The sequence below is a fragment of the Cyprinus carpio genome, chromosome A11 (genome assembly GCF_018340385.1).
Source record: "Cyprinus carpio isolate SPL01 chromosome A11, ASM1834038v1, whole genome shotgun sequence".
NCBI lineage: Eukaryota > Metazoa > Chordata > Actinopteri > Cypriniformes > Cyprinidae > Cyprinus > Cyprinus carpio.
In genome coordinates this window covers 24990039-25013860 of record NC_056582.1, presented here as the reverse complement: position 1 = coordinate 25013860, position 23822 = coordinate 24990039, and the positions used below count along the sequence as shown (strand labels likewise).

The 23822-nt window shown below is 32.8% G+C and overlaps 1 protein-coding gene across 1 annotated transcript; it reads left to right on the top strand.

Moving 5' to 3' along the window:
• The first annotated feature begins 623 nt into the window (after positions 1-623).
• Positions 624-23273, top strand: LOC109080301 (protein Shroom2-like). Its single transcript, XM_042766917.1, has 10 exons — positions 624-806; positions 4346-4494; positions 15059-15190; positions 15270-17559; positions 17845-17924; positions 18042-18587; positions 18699-19199; positions 19546-19711; positions 20738-21010; positions 22979-23273. Exons 1-10 carry the CDS (start codon positions 639-641, stop codon positions 23258-23260), a joined length of 4587 nt encoding a protein of 1528 aa, XP_042622851.1. The 5' UTR covers positions 624-638; the 3' UTR covers positions 23261-23273.
• The last annotated feature ends 549 nt before the right edge of the window (positions 23274-23822 follow it).

Here is a 23822-nt window from a genome sequence, read left to right as displayed (position 1 = left end):
ATGAAATATATTCAACATCTTTAAAAAAAAATTATATTAATTTGCAACGTTTTGTGTGATTTTATTCTGATATTATTTATTGATTGATTGATTGATTGTTGCATGTTTGGTCAAATAAATGAATAAATTAAATATATTTAATATTTAAAAAATATATATTTTATATGAATTTGCAACATTTTGTGTGTTTTGATTCTGATATTAATTCCTGAATAAATTGACTGATTGTTGCATGTTTGGTCAAATTAATTAATTAAATATATTCAATATTTAAAAACATATTTTATAACCATTTGCAACTTTTTTATGTTCGGACATTATTTATTTATTTCTGTTTGGTCAAATAAATAAATAAAATATATTCAATAAATTGTAGATATTTTATATGAATTTGTAACTTTATATGTGATATTATTCTGACGTGTAATTATTATTTCTACATCAATTTTAATGATTTAAATAAATAAATAAATAACTAAAGGTGATACGATCAGAAGCAGCTGTGAGCGGTCAGCAGGCGGCGCTGCTCTTCTGATCCCAGAGTTTGATGGTGTCCAGCAGTTTGAGCTCAAACTCCGAGGAAACGAGATTCTTCAGCATGACAGAAAGCAGCGACCTGGACAGTGTGTGTGTGTGTGATGGAGCTGCAGGAGCTGTCGCTGGTCAGTGAAGCTGGATCAGGATCAGAACACGAGCAGAAGGACGCAGGAGTGTGGTCTGTGGAGCTGAAGCTGACCGGTGGATCTCCGTGGGGCTTCACTCTCAGAGGAGGACTGGAGCATCACGAGCCGCTGCTCATCACCAAGGTATTCATTCATTCATCACACACTGATGATGACAATCCTTCCTCCTTTCATGCTCCAGCAGGGGTTTTCAATATTTCAGATGCCAAGGGCGCCCAAATATGAGCATCCTAATTCAAGAGACCCCCTCCTGACATTTAAAAAAGACTCAATCAGGTGTTTTTTAATATTTTATATGTGTAGGGCCCCCTAATATGTGTATTTTGTAACTTATTAATTAATATATTTTATGATTCGTTTATGGTAATCAACTTATTTATTGTCAAATAATTTTATTATTTATTTAAATATAATTATATTTTTATTTATTTTAATCGTTATTATTATTAGTTTTATTTGTAATACTTTTTATGATTTATTTTAATCAAATTATTTATGTATTTATTTTTAAAAAATTAAATATAATTTTATTTTAATCATTATTATTAGTTTTTATTATAAGGTGTTTTTCTATTAACACATATTTATTATTTTTTGTTTTTAATAATGAATTATTTGCTTGTTTGTTTGTTTTTAAATTTTTCCAGATTTTTTTTCTCTTTTTCATTTTTCCTGGACCCTCTTTACTGAAGCACCATCATATGATCCACTACCAAAATCAGTCTGTTCTTCTTCGTTTTAAATGAAACATGCACGGATGAGTTGTTCACTATAAGATCTATTATTTGCATTTAGAAAATATATCGGGTGAATTTTCATTCCATGCTGACTGTAACAATAATACATAATGTTTTTATCATTTTATCACAGATATTTCAATTACACAGGGTCGCTGAAAGATATTCAGACATAAAAGTCACACTTCTCTGAATGTTTGAACGTCATTGCATTAGAAATCAAAGCATCCAATCAGGTGTCATTTATTACACAAACACACTTGACGTTTAACACTGACACAGACATTTTCTTTAAGGGCTTCCTGCGGATTTTCACCAAAAATAGCTGGTTATTTAGCATTTGAAAATGAAGAAATCAAGACATAAATATTAGTATTGTAATTTAGTTAGTTACATTTTTTTATAAAATATTTTATAATATATTTATATACAATATAACTATATTATATGGTTAAATAAAATGTAAAATAAATGTTTTTATTAAAATAATTTTATTAAATACTTTATTTTTTTATTTTACTGTTCAGTGGTATAAAGTGAAATTAGTATTAGTTTAGTATTTGTTTAGTATTATTATTATAAGTATTATTGTAAGTAATTAAATTAATTGTAAATATTAAGAATATAATAATATTATTATTTAATAAGCTAAAAATGATTTTAAAAATGCTATTTAATAAATAACAATACAAATAGTATATAGTGCAAATGCTATTATTATAAATAATTTCTCATTTGCTTTGTTCATTTTTTATTTTATAAGAATAATAATTATTATATTTAATTACATTATTTAAAATTATTAAAGATATATTTTTTATTTAATAAAAATATAAATAAATAATAATAATAATAATAATAATAATAATAATAATCATACAAATAAAACTTTTATGTATTTATGTATTTGTTTATTTATTTATAATCACTAGGATTTTTATTATTATTATTATTTATTTATTTTTTTGCCAAATTGACCATCCCTACAAATAAGCACAGTAAACCAAGAGCTCTTTAAAAATGCATTTTAACTTGAAATTTTAATTTATCTCAGAAAAAATCACTATTAGATACTTCCTCCAAATTTTGGAGCATTTGAGCGCAAATACAGAAACTTGAACAAATGAAGGACATTCACACATTTATAAGTGTTCAAATACTGTTTAAAACAGCCACTCGGTGACATTACAGCATTTATTTTTATGTGTTTATTGTTGGCGTCTCTGTGGATTAAGCTGCATGAAAATAAACAAACTGGATCTGATTAAAATTCCCAGATTCATTTTTTTTCCTGTAATTTCCTGTAACCTTATTCTTGAGTAATTCTTCACCATTTCTTTAATGTGAAAAATAACAGCACTGCTGCACAAAAAAAGTCCAAACCCTCTACTAAAACAAGCGCTCGCCGTCGTTCACTGCGTTACTTCATCTTAAACCAGAGGAAATGATTCAGCACTGATCTGAAATCAGCTGCTGTGGATGTATGGCATGTGAATGGAGCTCTGATCTTATGTTGCGAGCTGCTGAATATTTAACGGCTGCGCTTGGGTTTCAGTGAAGGAAACACAGCTGATGGCATCTGATAGGAGCTCACACTGTTTCCTCTGCTGCTTTCAGGCTTGTTCTTAGCATTTGTCCCTGCTGCTGTTTTCATCAGGGTCCTGTAGGATCAATGTTGGACTGTCCTTGTCCCGTGTGTTCATCTTTTATCACTCTCTGAGCTATAAGAAGTGAGCTGACTTTCTGACTCGTGCAGTGACTTTTGTCTAAACATGACTACATTAGGACCCTATGAAAACCATTTTATTTTTTCTTAAATTCTATTTTAATATTTTTGCAGTATAGGTTAAAATTGTTTAATTAAATCTAATAAAAAAGTAAATATTTATATAAAGATATAATAAAAATAACAATTACCGAAAAGCATTTCTAATAAATTGAATTCTTAAATCATTTTTACAATTAAATAATTCAACATGACTAAAATAAGACCCATACAAAATAATTTTAATATTTTTTGGATTAGATTAAAGGGGTTTAATTAAATGTAATAAAAAATAGTATATAGTAATGATATAATAAAAATATAATATGAACAATAATAATCATGTCTAATAAATGTAATTCTTAAATCAATTGAATAATTTAATAAAATTGTAATAAATACAATATTTTTATTATTTTACAGACATGTGATCCATTTAATTTTTTCTTAAATTGCATTTTAATATTTTTGGATTAGTTTAAAACTGTTTAATTAAATGCAAAAAAAATAAAAAATGAAAGTCTAATAAAAATAATAATAATGTCTAATAAATGTAATTCTTAAAACAATTATACAATTTACTAATTGTTTATTGTTTGAAAATAAAGACATTATGCATATTAGTATTTTAATTTTATAGTTGTACTTTAAATAAAATTATTTTTATTATTAATTTTATTCGAAATTAGATTATTTTACTGTGCAATAGTATTATTACACGTAATATTATTTTGTTTATTTAATTTAATAATAATGTTAATTATTATTATTATTAACTATTTAATAGTTTACTTTAATTATAACAAGTAAAACGGTTGTGACTTGAGAGTTTATCATGTGGTTTAGGTTGAATATGTTTGTTTTTAAGAAATAAATGATGTTGACTGTGTATCATTCCTGAGCAGAACTTCCAGCAGAACTGCAATCGGCAGAGAAGCAAACCACATCCCTCCCAACATGGAAGCTGCAATAAAATATTCCATATTTAACCCTAAACGTGTCAAACATGAGCAGGAAAAGAGCTGGTGGTTTAATTCCAGGGTCTGTTATCAGGGCTTTAGCAGCTATTTTAAACCTTCAGTGCAAAAATGTCTGGCAGTGCAGTAAAGCAGATGTAGATGTTCTTGTACTGCAGACAGTGCTGATGTTTGTTTGTTCAGGTGGAGGACGGGAGTCGAGCGGCGCTGGGTCGACTCCAGATCGGTGACGAGATAGTCAGCATAAACTCGGTTCTTCTCAGCGGTTACAGACTGGAGGCCATTTGTCTGGTGAAAAGCTCACATAAGACGCTCTCTCTGGGAATAAAACGGTAGGATTCACCGTTGAGGTCCTTCCAACCACCTGTCTTACAGAGACACTGGCAGAATTCAGAATCGCATACTAGAATCAGACTATTTCTGTCCTATAAATATACGGAAGAAATAGTAAAGTAGTGCACAATTCTGAATTCCGAAACCACCCAAAATGTTCTTCTTGAAAATACTCCCAGACAACCAACCCAATCCTATTTTTATCTGGAAATATGTCACATTATAAAAACAAATGGGTTAAGATGCATAGCAACACCCTGGCGACCAACCAGAGCACCCTAGCAACCCCCAGAGCATCCTAGCAACCGTGAATGCAGCACGGACATTTGTATAACTGATAGATGTTTTAATTGTTGGCATTTAATTTTTTCTCTTTGGGATTTTTTAAATATTTAAAGTAAAAATTTTATAAGAGAATGTTTAAATTAAACTTTGAAAGATTGATGGCAGAAGTTACGGTTATTATTCATTGGTTGGTTAATTAAGGTTATTGGTAAGGATTAACTGACCCATCTGAAAATAATAATAAATAGATTCAACGTAAAAAATAATCAATACATTAATCAATCATTAAAATAATGGTTTGTTACAGCCCTAGTAAGAATCATTCTGGATCTGATCTATAGCATTCCAGTTTTCCTCTGAGAGTTTGTCGTTATGCTGATGGGTTTATGATTGATACCTTTGCCAGACCATAATATATGCTCTGTGTTCAGATGGAGCGTATTGTTGCTGAGCCACAATGATGGGTTCTACAGGACTGAGAACCACTCAGTCCAATTTATGTTGTTTCTAATGTCATGGAGCAGCTTTTTTTGTTCAGTTTCATTCATGCATATTACACACAAACACATCAGAAAGTGGTCAGTGTTACATTCCCTTTTACAGGACGAACACAAACGCACAATCACAGGGCCATCTGGTGGTGCTGGTGAAATCTGTGTGTGTTGTTCAAATGCACTGAAATCATTTAAGTGTAAAGTGACATCAGATGACGTGTCTTCATCTGTGCACAAATACTGTGTCAAATTTATTTTAGTATCATTTAGATACTATTATATATTTTATTAATATTTTATTAAACATACTTTTTATTTTTATATTTTCTTTTTAATTTTAGTTTAGTAATTTTGCTGTGTGTTTTTGTCATTTTTACTAATATTTATTATTAATATTTTTATTTTAATATACATTTTTTAAATATCTATTTACTTTTTGTATTAATTTATATTTTATTTTATATTTATTAGTTTTAGATTTATTTTAGTGCATCAGGTTAATTTCTGTTCATTTTTTAATATATCTGTATAGTTTTTATTAATTTTAATTCAAGTTAAACTTAATAAAAATAAATATTTTTTGGCAACTAGCTGAAATAAAATTATTTTTATATATTATTTGATTTTAGTTAATATTTCAATCAACAAAAATGTTTTTTTTTTTTAATGGATTAATTTTTAGTGAACAATAATAACTCTGCCTTCTTTCACAAACTACTTTTTTGTGTTTGTGAAAGCCATTTGTGCATCTTTCTTTACTATGAATGACATTTGTTTTGATATGTTGCATCTAAAGTAGTGAAATTCTGACATTTTTATGTGACTTAAGTGTCCAAAGTCTTTTTTAATGTTACTGCAGTGTACATAGATATTGAAAGTTTGCAGTAGAAAGCGTAATTAAATTACAAATTCCCTTTAGTTTTTGAACTAAAGACTGAAACATCTGACACTTGTGCACATTTTTTTCTGGCTCAATAGCACCGATCATGGGATGTTTTTATGAACATTGTTTTATGGTTGTATTTTTAAACTTAAAGAAATACTTATAATACAACGTTTGGATTGTAGTGGCTTTGTAAAACATTTTAAAATGGATAAAACATTATATACAGAAATGCAAAAGTCATTAAGCAAGCAGCAAAACATAAAAATCAAGTCAGTTTGAGGAATACTACAACATCAGAGTCATGTGATCTGAGCCGATGCCGCCTGAACCCTGAATCCAATTACTCACAGCAATGATTTACCAGAAGGAAATCAACACATTTACAAACTGCCAGATAAAAAAATGTTTGCTTTGCATACTTTTATTCTAGAGATTTGTTGCATATGAGACTGCTGACTTCATTCCAGTTCAAATGTTTGTTTTAGTTGTGATCTATGTCTGTGTAACTGTGGGGTTTACTATAATCACCCCCTTTGCTTAAATGGATGAGTACATTGGCTATGTGACTGTGAGTTTATTCTGCGCTGTGATTGGCTGCTGGCTGTGAGCTCTTTGTTTTGGTGCTCCTGTTTGGGCTCATAGTAAGCAAACAAACGAGGCTGAACTCTGATCGGTGTGCAGCACGATCCACTATGGAGACACAGACACTGATCCACTAGATTCACATCAACAGGTATCTGCTCTTTATCATTTTACGCACCTTTACCTGTACTTTATGTGCATATATTTGGTTTACATTTGTTCTTTTACATTTATGATAGCCAGATACTTCCAGTTGATTTGTTAAAGTCACATAAAATTGTAATATAATAAAATAAAAATTAATGCAGTGATGAACAATTTAATTTTAGTATCATTAAGATACTATTATATTTTTAAAATAATATTTTGAATGCTTTGTTTCTATATTTTTTCACTTTAATTTTAGCTAAAGTTTAGTTTAATATATATACACATTTATATAGTTAATTTTATTGAGCTATTTTGTTTTTGATTAAGTTTTATTTAGTTATTTTAATACATCAAGTTAAACTAAACGAAAAAGATAAATGTTGCTTTGTTTTTTAAATGCTGTAAGGACTAGACCAGTGTTATTTTAGCATTCAGATTAGCATTATAGTTTTTATGAATATTTTTAATTAGTTTTTATTTTCAGATTTACAAAATTTTGTTGCATTATTGCTTTAGTTTTAGTAGTTTTATTACATCCGATTTAACTAAATGAAAGTGAGAAATGTTGCTATGGCAACTAGCTGAAATAAAATATTTTGATATGTTTATGTAACAATTTTTTTTTTTTTTTTTTTTTTTTGTGGTTTTAGTTTTTTTGTTTTGTCCTCAGAATAATTCTGGAGTTGGTTAGAGAAGCTGTACACAGAGGGAATGTTATTTGCCTCAGAAAATAATTAGAAAGACACAATAATTGACAGTAAGAGTAGAACTGTAAAATTATCATTGAGGGGAGCTCAGATCATTTAGGGAGAGTTGGATAAGTAATCTTTGATTTTACAGTTAGATGACTTTTGCAGAGATTTTGGGCAAGACACTACAGGCAAAACCATTGTTTGTTAGCGCACTGGTCAATTTTGAGATTTTAGTTTGATGTTTGGCTTTTCATTACATGCTGTATTAGTAAAATAATGCAAAATACAATTAAGGGTTTATTGCACTTTATCTATTTACGTCTGTAGATTTCAGTTAGTTTTCTCCTGCACTTCAGCAGCACTTACATACACCAAACTTAGCAGTTTTATTCCTATCTATATTCTGAAGATTTTTACTGAGGGGTTTGATTTATATATCATTCACGTTTTTTTTTTCAGGGTTTTGTTTCTAAAAACATGGTGAAAATCCATATATTTAAAGCACCGTGAGTTTTGTTCTCCACTTCAGCTGCACTTACATAAACCAAAATTTACATTTTTATTCCTCTCTATGTTCTGAAGGCTTTTACTGAAGGGTTTGTACATATATCATTCTTTTTAGATTATTATTGCATTTTATCTATTTGTATCTTTAGGTTTCAATTACAACACATATATTTAAAAGTTTTCTCCTGCACTTCAGCAGCACTTACATACACCAGACTTAACAGTTTTATTCCTATCTATATTCTGAAGATTTTTACTGAGGGGTTTGTTCATATATCATTCATATTGATTTCTACAACATTTAATACCTAAAAACATGGTGAAAATCCATATCTTTAAAGCACCGTGAGTTTTCTACTGCAATTCAGCAGCACTTACATACACCAACATTTACATTTTTATTCCTCTTTATGTTCTGAATGTTTTTACTGAAGGGTTAGTTCATATATCATTCACTTGTGATTATTATTTCATTTAACTATTTACGTCTGTAGATTTCTATTAAAATACATGTCTTTAATAGTTTTCTCCTGCACTTCAGCTGCACTTACATACGCCAAAATTTGCATTTTTATTCCTCTCTATGTTCTGAAGGTTTTTACTGAAGGGTTTGTTCATATATCATTCACTTGAGATTATTATTTCATTTAACTATTTACGTCTGTAGACGTCTATTAAAATACATATCTTTAATAGTTTTCTCCTGCACTTCAGCAGCACTTACATACACCAAAATTTACAGTTTTGTTCTTGTCTATATTCTGAAAGTTTTTGCTGAGGGGTTTGTTCATCATTCACACTGATTTATAGAACATTTTATTCCTAAAAAAAAACAGTAAAAATTTGTATTTCAGTCTGTTTCACAGTATTTTCTAATTTATGGAGTGGTAAAATGAGAAATCCAAACCCCCCCTCAGTAAAACCTAAAACTCTAATGTCAACAAAATCAAACAAGAATTTTAAATCTGGCTTTAAACCTGGATTTATTTTCTGAAAATGTATGCAAATTGGTGCTTTTTTAATTAAATGAGAGAGCAACAGTATACAAGTGATGTGACAAGTCTCAGTTAGTGTAGCACAGTAAACATAGCAAGGTTTAAAAAAAAAATAGAAAAAATGAATAAAATAGAATAGGTAAGTGATAGTATTAATTGGTCAGGTGCTGACGAAACAATGAGCTTGACTGTTCTCAGTTCTAGTTATTTCTGATCTAGTGGTTGCGCTGATGTTTGCTCTCAGGATTGTGGAGGTTGCTGTGAGATTCCTCTTGAGATCTTTCTTCTCAGATAATCTTTGTTTGTGTGATGTTTGTGCTGGTGTCCTCCGTCATGCAGCTGTACAGGATTAGGGTGCAAACACCCTTCATTTGGTGTTTTTGTCACCTCACTGTTATTGTTTTGCCTTTAACATTCTTTAACTTGTTTTGTGAAAAAAAGTTTCTTTTCTCAGGCTTTTTTTTAAAGCTTATTAGCTTTTAGCTTCACATCATACTCATTTGATGGATTATTTGAGGAACAACTAATTAAAACATTAATTTTGCGCAGGTGTAATTATTGTACTGCCATAGTTCTTTTTATAGGAATATATTTATTAGCTAAAATCTGCCTCAGATAATACATGCACTATAAAAAAACAATTGAATTTATGGTAAAAAATGGCAGCTGCTTGAAAGAAATTCTCCTAAATTGCTAGTAAATTTCACAAACAAATACAAAGAAACTGCAAGTAACACATTGAAACCTTAAACATGAAAAATTTACATTTCCTGTAAAACATACTCCAGTAATCTGTTTAATAAAAATGAAAAAGTTTTTTTGCATTGTAGCAGGATTTTAAGTTTTACAGATTAAGCTTATATTTACAGTAAAAACATGTATTTCCTTAACAGAAATAATGTTTATATACATGTTTTTTCCCGTTATGTTATACTGACAACCACCATAAAACACAGACAGTAAAAAGGGAAACCACATGATAAATCAAAGTTCATCACAAGTAGCTGAGGATAAACATGAACAAAATTAACTAATAAACAAAAGATACATACAAAACGTCATAATGGTAACACACATGACACTAAAATGGTGCAATAAACATTCATTTAACAACATAAGAGTTAACATAAAATCCTAACACACTTAACTAATAAGAGAAAACTAAGAACAAAATCAATTATTTAAATGAAAAACCATCGAATGTAAGGAATTCTAAAGTCAGTTTACGATGACTTGCATTTGTCAGTATTTTACAAAAATCACATGTAATGTCCCATTAGATTGGATACAGTTTGTCACTGTACTGTTAGCCACTTACTGTAGTATGCATTGACTTACAGTGTATGCATTGAAATGCGAGTGTGTCCTGTGTGTTGGGTTCAGGTTGGGCTCTGTGTGTCTGTATGAGGTGTAATCCTGCTGCTGATTATCACTGCGTTTCTATTGTTGTGTGTCTTCAGTCCAGGATCATCACACTGACTCAGCTAATGAGAATTCAGCCAGCTCTTCACTAACTCTCTGATTCACCAGCTGAGCTGTTTTCATAGTGTTTGTCAAATCACTTTTTTTGCTGCGTTTGTCGCTCAGAAATACTTACAGAATATCTGTTTGTTGAGGCTTCACCAAAGTCAGTTTTTGTAGAAAATCGCAATTTAGATCACATCTATACGCGAGTGCGAGTCTGATAGCACCTCTTTTACATTTTAATTTAATTTTACATTTTTAATTTATTTAATCTTATTTAATTTAATTTTTAAATAGCATGTTTTACCAATTTGAGTGAAGAGTTGAAAAAATAATGCCAATAAAGTTTTGAATGATACTTGATGTTTTCTTAACCCCTTTAACTTCAACATTTTATTTTCAAAGAATATATTTCCTTTTATAATTCAAACAAACATGATTTGTTATTTTGTGCCTCTGAATATGGTGACAGAATCCAAAAGAAGACTGGTACTTAAAACTGTACAATTCTGTATTCATCATATTTATTTATCATAAGTAGATTTACATTCTTTGTTAATATTATTTTTCTTATTTATTACTATTGATCTTCTTCGTTATTAATTGTTATTATGTATGTTTTTTATTTATTTATTACTGTTTATCTATTTTAAATGTATATTGGTCCTTAAGTTGATTAACATATTTTATTTATTATTATACATTATACGTTATTATACATATTTATTATTTATTTATTTTGTTAATATTTTTAATTATTACTATTTATCTATGTTAATTCTTTTATCCTTAAGTAGATTTATATTCTATTTATTATTTTTTTTATTAACTGTTAATTTATTTTTATGACTATTTATCTATTTTACATTTTTAAAAGTAGATTTACATTATTTTATTTATTTATTAATTCATATTTACTTTTTTATTTACTTAATACTTGCCTATAATAATGTTTTTTTATTTAATACTATTTGTTTTAAATGTTTGAGTGTGTATATTTTAGTTTATTTGTCTTTAGCTCAACTTTCACATGTCCATGGTATGTGACAGACCTTCAGCCAATCAGATCAGCCGATTTCAGAGCGTGTTACTATAATTCTCCTCACTCCTCCCCGTCTCAGACGTCTGTAATCTCTTAAGGAAATCTGCTGTTGACTGGGACGTGCTGTCAGTCACATACTCACTGTTTCAGGTGCTTCGGTTGCATTATTCTCAAAGTTCTTGAGCGTATATATGCGTTAAAGGTCGGATGTTTAACCTGCATTAGCTTTAGGTGCAGGTCATTCCACACATGCCTTAAGATTCCTAGAGATTCGTTTGTGTTTTCAAATCATAGGAGTGTGTGTTGCTTGATGGATATGTATGCAGGGAAGGTAAGTGATTTCTAGGATGTTAAATAAATGACTTTTGTCATTTTAAACCAGGTTTACTGTGAAGAAACTGGGTAAGTTTGTCCATGTTCATCAGCATATTGATGTTTTGTTCTTCATTTGTAGTGTTTGTTGTCATGCATGTCTCTATTTTGCTCTACAAAAACAATACTGCATATGATGTGAAACTGAGTTAAAGTTAAAATGCATTAATGTTTTTCTGCAAGATCACCTCTGCTTGAGAGATACTCAGTAATCAGGCCAGATTTCATTATTTTAGCTAGAATTTAGTCAGTCACTGTCATCTTCACCTGATTAGATAAACTACATCAATACTGAATATTTTTCTAGTTAAACTAAATTAAAATAAGAAATATTGCCGTGGCACCTAGCTGAAATAAAAAGTTTTTTTTAATATGTTATTTTATTTAACATTAATTAATATATTAAATCAGTTTTTTTTTTTCATTTTCATTTTTATTAGTTAAAGTTTTAATAATGTTTTTGTAATTTTTAGAATGCCAATACAGTTTTTATTAATCTTTATTTTAGTTTTAGTTTAGTTATTTTAGTACAACACGAAACTAAATTATAATGAGAAATGTTGCCTTGCCCATATATATATATATATATATATATATATATATATATATATATATATATCAATTTTTAATTTAGTTCTTTCTGTGTTTTCATTTTAATGTTTTTTTTAAATGAATTTTACTTTAGTTTTAGATATTTTAGTACTGTATATCAAGTTAAACTAAATTAAAATGAGAAATGTTGCACAGGCAACTGGCTGAAATAAATATATTTTTATATTTTATTTTATTTTATTTCAGTATAAAATAAATTATGAAAATTTTTCATTTTAATTTTAGTTACAGTTTTAGTAAACTAGCTGAAATAAGTTTTTTGATATTGTATTTTTTTTTTTCAGTTAATGTTTAACTTTTTTAAATGGTTTTCAAGTTAGTCTCAGTTTTAGTTTTAGTTAAAATATAACCCTGCTCTCAAACAATCCACATAAGTCTTGATCTGACAGATCGTCATTATTCTGAACTGATGTGACGATGGTTCTCTCAGACAGATGACAGATTGAGAAGAATGCATAGCTGCTCATCTTTCTTTGTGACCGACTGAAAGGCTAAGCTCACATTGATCACATGCAGGCGCTCCTCTGTAGTTCAGCATTTGGTGGCCTCTGTCCACCCGCAAACAAGCTTTACCCTAGTTACCCCCGAATGGACTGGAAATTAATTAGAGAAGCGTGCTTGTTTTATGTTAGAAATACTGTAGAACTGATGATAGTACACTTTCATCAAAATATGCAACAGTGTATGGAAGTAGACAGGGCTAATATTGTATAATCTGTAATATTGTGTTTAGGACGCAGTACTGTTCTGACGCTGTGAATCTTTCATTAGACTCATCTGAAGTGACTTCTTATGATTTGGATCATGTACTTTTAGTATAAATTAGCTTGATTGTTATGCTGCAAGAGCTAGAAGTGATAAATTAACTTTTCTTTTACAAATGTGTGTGTTTGAACAACTTTAACATCAGTGAATCATTTTAAGAGAGTTTATAATTCATTTATCTGGTTCAGGACAGACTAAAGATTTATAGGTCAAGCATGTCATTAAATTAAACACAATCAATTTATTTTATTTATTTTACAAAAATTAATATAGCACTTATTATTTATTTTTTATTTAATACATTTAAATTTATGCATTTAGCAGTCACTTATACATATATACAGTGTGTGTTTGTTTGTATATTCATTTACTAAGCCACTCAGTGTGTGTGTGTATATATATATTATATATATATATACACTGTAAAAAAATACTTTATATTATTTATTAAATTAAATAATATAAAGTAAATAAAAAATACAAGTTAATTTATATATATATATATATATATATATATATATATTATATATATATATATTATATATAATATATATATATATATTATTTACTTTATATTATTTCATTTTAAATAATTCTAAAATTAATATTTATTGTACAACAATTCATAATCTTTTATGATACATTTGTTCTACAGCATATATTGTGTTTTCTCCTCCTTGTTGCACAGGAAAGTAAAAATGGTGGATATTGTAACACAAACAATGCCTGCAGAAAGTGAAGTGCATGTGGCCAGGAACTTTCTCACCAAGATTTTGAGAAGTTCTATGAGGTATCGTGCAGCCATTGGCCTCTGTCTCGTGACCCCAGCCCTGCGTGACCCTGTAGTGATCACCCATCAGCTGTCCGTCCCGGGCAGACCCGAGTATCACATCCTTTGCCATGTGCTGTCTTAGCTGTAGCTGTGCTGTTCACGTGCAAGATGGGGATTATACGCTTAAGCTGATTATCGTGTGTCATTTCCACTGGCTTCTGTAGAACCTGTGAGCATCAGTGCAGCATCTTCAGTGTTTCCTGCTGTCTTGTTGATAAGTGGTGTAAGAAATAAACAAATAATCTGCTTGTGTTTATTGTGTAAATCTGATTTTTCCCCTCCTTTTCCACCTCATATGCATTTCAGGAAAAACCGCTCCAAAGGGTACGTCACTTGCTGCTTAATGAGTGATTATCATGAAATTTATATTCTACAAAAGAATGGCATTATGTTATTCACAATTCATGATATTTAAAATTTAAAACACATCTCTTGGAGCAGAAATATTCCTGATATTCTGAATTAATCTGATGCTTAATATCTTAATTAAGCTTATCAGTATTAATTTTATTTTGAATAAATTAATTGCATTTTATTATTTAATATTTCATAAATTAATAAAATTAATATTGTGACATATAATCAAATGGGCCATTTAGACATGGGGCTGGTACTTAATACGGTAAAATTCTGTATTCATGATGTTTATCATATGTAGATTTAAATTTATTTATTAGATGTAATATTATTTATTTCTATTTATCCACTTCAAATGTTCATTTGTCCTTATTTTTAACCACTTGCATAGTGATACGCAAAGTACTGTTGCGATTTCTAGAATAAGACCAAACTGGAAGCGTAGCCTTTCTTTCTGACAATTTCACAATGCTGTAATCTGAAGCTAAAATTGGTTTTACCTAGTAAAGATTTCTATTTTTATTTCAGGAGGAATGAATCATCATGTAGACCCCATTCGTGGTACTCCGCTAAATCCACGGATAACCCTACCACCGACACCCCCAAATCTGAGCCCAACCCTGTACCTGACCCCATCTGGCAGACAAAATATGATGCAGGGTTCGTGCATTCTGATGGTTTATATGCAATTGATTCAAATTGAACTTAATCAACATCATTAGTTTTTGTTTTTTACCAGGTCACTTTCAGACGACTTCACCAGCTGTTGGAGACAGACCAATCTGCGGCAAGTACCCTGCCAGTTCAGCTCTGTGGGAAATATGGAAAGTGTAAAGCCCTTATCTCACGCTTTCTCAAAAGAGCAGCCATTATCGAGCAAACCCAATGGTGGAGCAGATCACCCAGTGCTTGAGAGTGCCATCAAGAAACCTAATTCTGCATGTAACATGTTTTTGCCAGGCACAGATGACATCAGTGCACCTCGGTGTGTCACTAGCACAGAAGGGATGTTTTACAGAGGCACTCCCAGTAATTTAGGAGTTTCCAGTGACTGCTATAGATACCTGCAGATCCCCATGGGCAGCGGGGGACGAGTGAGTCCCAGCGTGGAGGAGCAAGCTAGCTCCAAATTCTCCTCCACTGGAAGATCAAACCATAGACCTGTGTGGCATATTCCTGAGAACAAGATGTCTACTACTCAAGCACCTTCTCCACCCTTGCGTAGTGATAGTTTCACTGCCACCAGAGTTCATGAGAAGAGCTTGGTGGGATCATTCCCTGAAGGAATTTCTGTGTATCCACCACAGAAAACTCACTGCAGAGCTTTGGACCGACAGTTGGACGGGGATGAAGTGAGACACAGCTACAACCCACCTCCAAAGAAGGATTTTCTTAAGCCGTATCTTTCGGTTGTGGACTACCCAAATCAGCTAAACCCAACCAAACCCTTTTCCAAGTCAAGCACTGATGTTAGACAAGGCCAGAACCCATTTTCTTATGAACTTCAGCATCAGAGACAGCACAGCGATGAAAGTACCTTTTCTGTATACCCCAATGATACATGTTCACCTAAGACCCAGAGCATTGGGAGCTACTACCGAAGCCTTCAAGATCTGCCCACCAACACTGGCAGTCAAAACCAAGCCAGAACCTCCATGGCCTTTGATCCTAATCATGATGGCCAGGCTCATTTCCGTTACTACTGCATCACTGCCCAGCAGCCATCCCTGGAATCACCTACACAGGGTTGGATGGAAGATGAATGGAAGTCTGAAACGGGAACCACTCGAGGTGCCACAGACAGAAGCTTTGTTGGTTCTCAAAAGGTTGTGAAGACAAAGTATCCACAGTCATACCTCAGTGTACCTGAGAACAAGAGCTCCAAAGGTTACAACAAACAGGCCATCACTCCTACTTCATCTCAAGCTATCTCCCCAGTACCAAATCATCTGATTTCAAAGTCCAGCTCCGGGGAAAGAGAGATTCCAAAGAAGAAAGATGGAGTTAAGTCGCAGCCTTCCAGGGATGTACCAAATCACCAGACGGAGCAGAAGAACTCTGTTTCCCCTTACCACCAGGACAATCCGTGGATCAGCAAGCAGGATCACAAGATCTGTCAACACAAGACACCCATGTTGCACTCTTTGGCCCAGGAGAGCAAGAAGATGGCAGAAAAATCAGTAACAGCCAAAGGAGGTGGTCAAGAATCAAGTGATGCTATCGGTGGCAAACAGGGAAGACGGAGTGACCGCTATGCCACAACTCTACGCAATGAGATCCAACAGAAGACGGCCCAGCTTCAGAAAAGCAGAAGTGCAGCTACCTTGACTTGCTCAAGTGAATTTGAGGAGGACTCTGACATCTGGAAGTCCAATGAGACCTCCACATCATCTTCTGAAGGTTCCTTTACCAACACGTACAAGGATCATCTGAAGGAAGCCCAAGCCAAAGTTCTAAAGGCCACATCGTTTATGAGGAGGGATCTGGAGCTTCCTGGCAATGAAACTACGCCGGGTCAACTTCCCAAAAAACTTGGGCAAGTCACCCGTATTGGGGGACGTAAAAGGTTTCCCATGGATAAAAAGATACATTCCTTCTCCGAACCAGACAAGATCAATGAAGTAGGAGTTGAGGATAAGGCAGCTGGGTCCTTTGTGGACCGATATAAGTTCTTCCAAGGTTCCTTCAAACCAGTTGTCCAAAAGTCCATTCCAAAGCAATCCCTGCTCAGTCCTACTGATGAGAAAAAGACTAGATTAACTGGAGACACCGAAAGCATCCGTCTAGCTCCCTTAAAACACAGTAAATCAAGCCATTCTGACCTTAATACAGAGGAGCAACAACGACTCGGAACATTTGAAGAATATGAAGCCACATGGAACATGCAGAAGAAGCCAGTGGAAAAAAGAACCACAGGCAGATATCGTTCAGCTGAAAACATCTTGGATTCAGGCTTGGAGGAATCCAACAGCACAGTGTGTGTTCATGAAAGATCCCGTTCCTCCCCTTCTGCTGACTTCTATGGACAGGTAAGGAGATTCTTTGTTTAGTCATGATACTGATAATGTCTTTGGTGCCCAGATGTCACCTTCATAAAGTTGGTAATTCAACAAGGTCTGCATTTCATTAGATACACCATGTTGTCTCTGCAGAAGCAGATGATTGAGAGATTGTATTTTTTGGTAATAGTTGTAAAGAGTTTGCTGTTGGCACAGTGCATAAACATGGGTAATATGATCTTTAAGAAGGGCTAGTCTGTCCTTCAGGTAGAAGAGTCTTTGGCATCTGTGTAAACGGATCCTTATTTCTTTCAGAAAATCCCTCTGCCACCCAAAAAGTCTCCTGTTGAATCTCTGCCTGAACCCGAGGACCAACAGGAGGCCTGTATCACTAGGTTAGGATTTCTTGTCTTGTCTTTGTGACCTTGTGATCTAAAATGGTCATATTTTCAATGATTTGCTAATGTACAGACTGATAATAAGTGTGTTTTATTTTAATTTCAACAACACAGTGTATCTGAAAGAGACCATGGTCCACTCAACATCTCCGAGCCTCTAGAGTCCAACACACTGAATGTTCTGGAAAGTGATGTGGCACTTCTTTCCTCCAACCAGAAACCCAGACTTACCAGGTATCCACCTCCATTCTCCTCACATCATCTCCAGGTTCCCATGTCAGAGCAACTGCTTCCTAAAAACAAAAGTCCTGAACCGCAGCAGTCCGCCCAGCCCAAACACCCAGAAACCACATGCCCTTTCAGAGCCTCCCAGGAAGTTAGAGTTCAGACCTTTTCTTCTGAACGAACTCAAGGACCATGTCCATCAGAACATCTGGAGAGAGACAAATACCCGACCTCAGAGGACTATCAGAGATCAGACACCGAGGGGATGTTATCACCCATGCTACCTCTTTTAGATCAATCCTCCATTTCTCCCAAGCAGAACGTTGACCTGACGGTTACCTCAGCCAGCAGAACACGTTCTCCTTCTCCTCAGTTCTCTCCACAGAGGCTCACAGATGAGCCACCTCCACCTGTGCAGAAAAAGAATCCATGCAGGTAAGTAGAGTGTTAGATACTCATAGGACAATAGTCTATAGACTATGAATCTGTCCATATTTAGCCATTTTAAGTTGGATCATTTTTGCCAATTTTTGTCCCTTGTTGCAGTAGTAAGTTGGAGGAAACATCAGAGCCAAACACTTCTGAGCGAAAGGTTCCCATACAGATCGTCTGTACAGAAAATGGTTCAGAGAGAGAAAACGGGAACTATATGACGCATGGTGAATCATCTGGAGGCTCTGAGGTGCCTCAGCTAAAAAATCTAGATTCTCCAGAGCAATCTAAGTCGCCGTTTATAGCCTACACCCGCCTGGATCCAAGTAGAAATGCAGAACGTCAGACTGACGAGATGGTACTAGAAAATAAAGAGTGGGTGAGGAGCAATGGTGTGGGCGAACACTCAGAGGAGGACCTGAAACGAGAGGAGCTGGCCAGAGATATCATGGGGAAGGACAAGAGTCTGGTGGACATCTTGGATCAGAGTAAGATGAAGACTACCATGGATCTGATGGAGGGAATATTTCCTAAGGGGGAGCAGCTCCTGGAGGGAGCGCAGCAGAGGAGGAAAGCGGCCTCCAAACAGTTGTCTCCCAAAAATACACAGCAGCGGTAAACTACCTGACAATCTCACAAAAACATGTACATCTTCACATTATGTAGATGACATTATTTAGCATTTTTGGTAATGAGCATTATGGTAATAAATGTACTTAATTCAAAGAATTGTCCTAAAATAGTATTGACTCAAATAATTGAGTCATTAAGCATTAGATCAGTAGTCTTATTCATATGACACAAGTCAAAGCTTTAGACTGAAAACTTGTACACTTCTGCCCTCTACTGATACACACACATATAGCAAGTACAGTGTATTTGCCTTAAAATCTGTGACTGTTTTATGTTTGAGAATCATTAAACTGTATTTATATAAGATTTTTTATTATTATTTCTGCAGGGTGGAGGACAATTTGGCATCATCAGTGTCATTAATGAGCAGTTCGTCGTATTATAGCACATCTGCACCTAAGGCAGAGCTGCTCATAAAGATGAAGGACATGCAGGAGCACATGGAGGAACAGGATTCAGAGGATGAACTCGATTATGACTTGTCTAACAAGAAGGTCGGAGGTTTATGTCCATTTTTTTGCTTGGTTATTTCTTTAATTGTTTTGTACTGGTAGCCCGTCCCACAGATGTTCTCATTGGTTGCTCCACATATAACGTGTTCTGATTGGTTGTAACTTTGTCGCTTTGTTCAGCATTTTTGCTTTTAGTCAGAACAGAAAATATAGTTGATGATTAGTTGATATGGCAATAATCTGCATATTAGTCAGTCATGCATGAATGAAAGTGACCAGATCTCATTTCATTATACATACATTATACACTATTTACAACATTTTACAAACATCTACCAACATTTTGCGCTATTTACATTTTACTTACATTTTACACTATTTACAATATTTTACAACATTTTACACTATTTACTTTTTACAACCTTTTTACAGCATTTACACTATTTACAACATTTTACAAAAATTTTACACCTTTATAAAATTACAAAATTTTACAATGCTAACATTTTAAATACATTTACATTTTACTCTATTTAAATTTTTACAAAAATGTTAAGCTATTTACAACATTTTACAAATAATTGACACTATTAACATTTTACTAAAATTTTACACTATTTACATTTTACAAACATTTTAAGCTATTAACAAAATATTACAAACATTTACATACACTTTACATTTGTCAAATATTTTATACTATTTACATTTTACAAACATTTTACACTATTTACATTTCAGTGCAGGTTGCATTCTATATATAACTGTTAATGACAAAAACAAATATTGAAAAATATCTTTAAAAAGCTTGAAATCATGGTGTGGTATATAATTATTTGCATCTATTTGATTTTTATTTAAATAATGATTTTCAAAATGCATTTATCCTCATTGCTTAAAATCTGCATAAATCTGTTCATTGTGAAAATATTTAAGTTTATTCAGTTAAGCAGCTCTGCATTAATAATTTATTCTGTCTGGATTGTATAAATGTTTGATGATTGTATAGATGTAATTAGATGTTTTTAATTCTTAAAGGGTGTCTTTGTCATTTCTGTTTCTCTTTAGCAAGAGCTGATCGACAGCTTAAGTAAGAAGCTGCATGTGCTTCGAGAGGCTCGTGAAAGCCTGCAGGAGGATGTGCAGGACAATAACGTTCTTGGAGAGGAAGTGGAAGCCACCGTACAGACAGTCTGCAAACCCAACGAGCTGGAGAAGTTTCGCATGTTCGTGGGCGACCTGGACAAAGTGGTCAGTCTGTTGCTGTCTCTGTCCGGCCGACTGGCCCGAGTGGAAAACGCCCTGAACAACCTGGAGGAGGGAATGTTAGCGGATGAGAAGGTATAAATGAGATGCATGTGAAATAATTTTCTTTTGCTATTCGTTCCCTCATTTTAGTCAGTCGTTGCCAAATAGTACTAATTTGTTCCCTTGTTTTAGTAAATCTTGGCAACCTTTTACTAATTTGTTTCCATATTTTAGCAAATAGTTTCCACATAGTACTAATTCGTTCGTTTTTGCTACGTTTTAATAATTCGGTCCCTCGTTTTAACAAATCGTAGCTGTGTAATACTAATTTGTTCCTTCATTTTAGTTAATTGTAAGTGCATTGTACTATTCGTTCCCTCATTTTTAACAAATCGAAGCCATGTTGTACTAATTCGTTCCTTCGTTTTAGAAAAATTGTGGCCACGCTGTGCTAATTTACTTTTAGTAAATTGTTGCTACATTGTAATAATTCATTCCCTTGTTTTAGTAACTTGTGGCCACATTGTATTAATTTGTTCTTTAGATTTTGTAAATTGTTGCTACGTTTTAATAATTTGTTCCTTGGTTTTTAGCCATGTTGTACTAATTTGTTCCCTCGTTTTAGTAAATCGTGTCCACCTTGTACTGTTCTTTCCTTTGTTTTGGTAAATTGTGGCCATGTAGTACTATTAGTTTCTTCATTTTTAACAAATCGTAGCCATGTTGTAGTAAATTGTTCCTTCATTTTAGTAAATTGTGGCCACGTTGTTCTAATTCGTGTTTTTGATTTAGTAAATTGTTGCTACGTTGTAATAAATAATTCCCATCGTTTTAGTAAATTGTGGCCACGTTGTACTATTCGTTCATTCATTTTTAACAAATCGTAACCATGTTGTACTAATTTGTTCCTTCGTTTTAGTAAATTGTGGCCTCGTTGTGCTAATTCGTGTTTTCATTTTAGTTAATTGTTGCTGTTGTAATAATTAATTCCCTCGTTTTAATAAATTGTGCCCACTTTGTGCTAATTCATGTTTTTGTTTTAGTAAACTGTTGCCACTTTGCACAATTCGTTTCTTAGTTTTGTACAAATTGTAGCCATGTTGTACTAATTAATTCTTCCGTTTTAGTAAATTGTGGCCACATTGTACTAATTTGTTTCCATAATTTAGTAAATCTTAGCCACATAATATTAATTATTTTCTTCTTTTTAGTAAATTGTGTCCACGTGGCACTATTCGTTCCCTCGTTTTTAACAAATCATAGCCATGTTGTACTAATTTGTTCCTTTGTTTTAGTAAATTGTTGCTACGTTGTAATAATTAATTCCCTTGTTTTAGTAACTTGTGGCCATATTGTATTAATTTGTTCCTTAGATTTTGTAAATTGTTGCTACGTTTTTATAATTCGTTCCTTGGTTTTTAGCCATGTTGTACTAATTTGTTGCCTCGTTTTAGTAAATCGTGTCCACGTTGTTCTAATTTGTGTTTTTGTTTTAGTTAATTGTTGCTACGTTGTACTATTCTTTCCTTGGTTTTTAACAAATCTTAGCCATGTTGTACTTATTTGTTCCCTCGTTTTAGTAAATCATGTCCACCTTGTACTATTCTTTCCTTCATTTTGGCAAATTTTGGCCACATTGTACTATTTGTTCATTCATTTTTAACAAATTGTGGCCATGTTGTTCTAATTCATGTTTTGTTTTAGTAAGTTGTTGTTACGTTGTACTATTTGTTCCTTTGTTTTTAACAAATCATAGCCATGTTGTACAAATTTGTTCCCTAGTTCTAGTAAATCCTGGCCACGTTGGACTATTTTGTTCCCATATTTTAGTAAATCTTAGCCATGTAATACTAATTCCTTCCTTCATTTTAGTAAATCCTGGTCATGTTGTCAAAGAACATGAAAGTAATGTCTCTGAATTCAACTTCACGATTCTAGGCAACAGTTTGTAGATATTTGACTGAATTAGTCCTAATTTGACATAAGTAGTTCTAGCAGATGGACCAAAGCACAATTTATGAATGTTTTGTACAATAAACTATACTTGTGTTGCACTTTCAGCACACTTTGACAGAAAAACGCAAACTGCTGATTCGCCAGCACGAAGACGCCAAAGAGCTGAAGGAGAACTTGGACCGAAGGGAACGTCTGGTTTATGAGATTCTGGCCAGTCACCTCAGCGAAGAGCGTCTCGCAGACTACTGGCACTTCGTCAAAATGAAGTCAGCGCTCATCATTGAGCAGCGTAAACTGGAGGATAAGATCAAACTGGGGGAAGAGCAGCTCAAATGTCTGAAGGACAGTCTGCCGCTGGACCAGAGACTCTGTACTGAACTATACTGATCCATAGCGCACTATTCTGAACTCTGGACTGGTCTAGACCGGACTGGACTACGTTAAGTTAACTATGTGAAACTAGACTCTAAGCAGACATATTTCATATCTGCTTGTGTGCACTGAATAGATTATCAACACAAAATCATTCTGAGCTTTTCATCGATTCCAGTTATCTTTAATATAGCATGTTAGTGTATTCATGCTTGAATCGGCTCACGTTTTCAGAATCTTTAGAATTATTTTTCTACCTGTACGTTCAACTAATCTGTTTTGCGGCTGAAAGCTAACGGTGCTATTAACTGAATGTTAGATCTGCTTATTCTTAACTAGATCCATTCTGAAAGCTGTTTTACTCATTTCATGTGAATGAAAGGGAGGTTCAGAATATCTCTACCTTTATCTAAAATATGAACCTGTGAACCAGAGAAATTATTTGTGATATACTGTTCAAAAACACACTTGCAGCACAATAAATTGGAATAAAAATACAAATATATGGCAACTTTTGTTGTAGCTCTTCATAGTTATGGATGGGTTACAATTAATTTTTGATAGTCTTGCTGTAAGG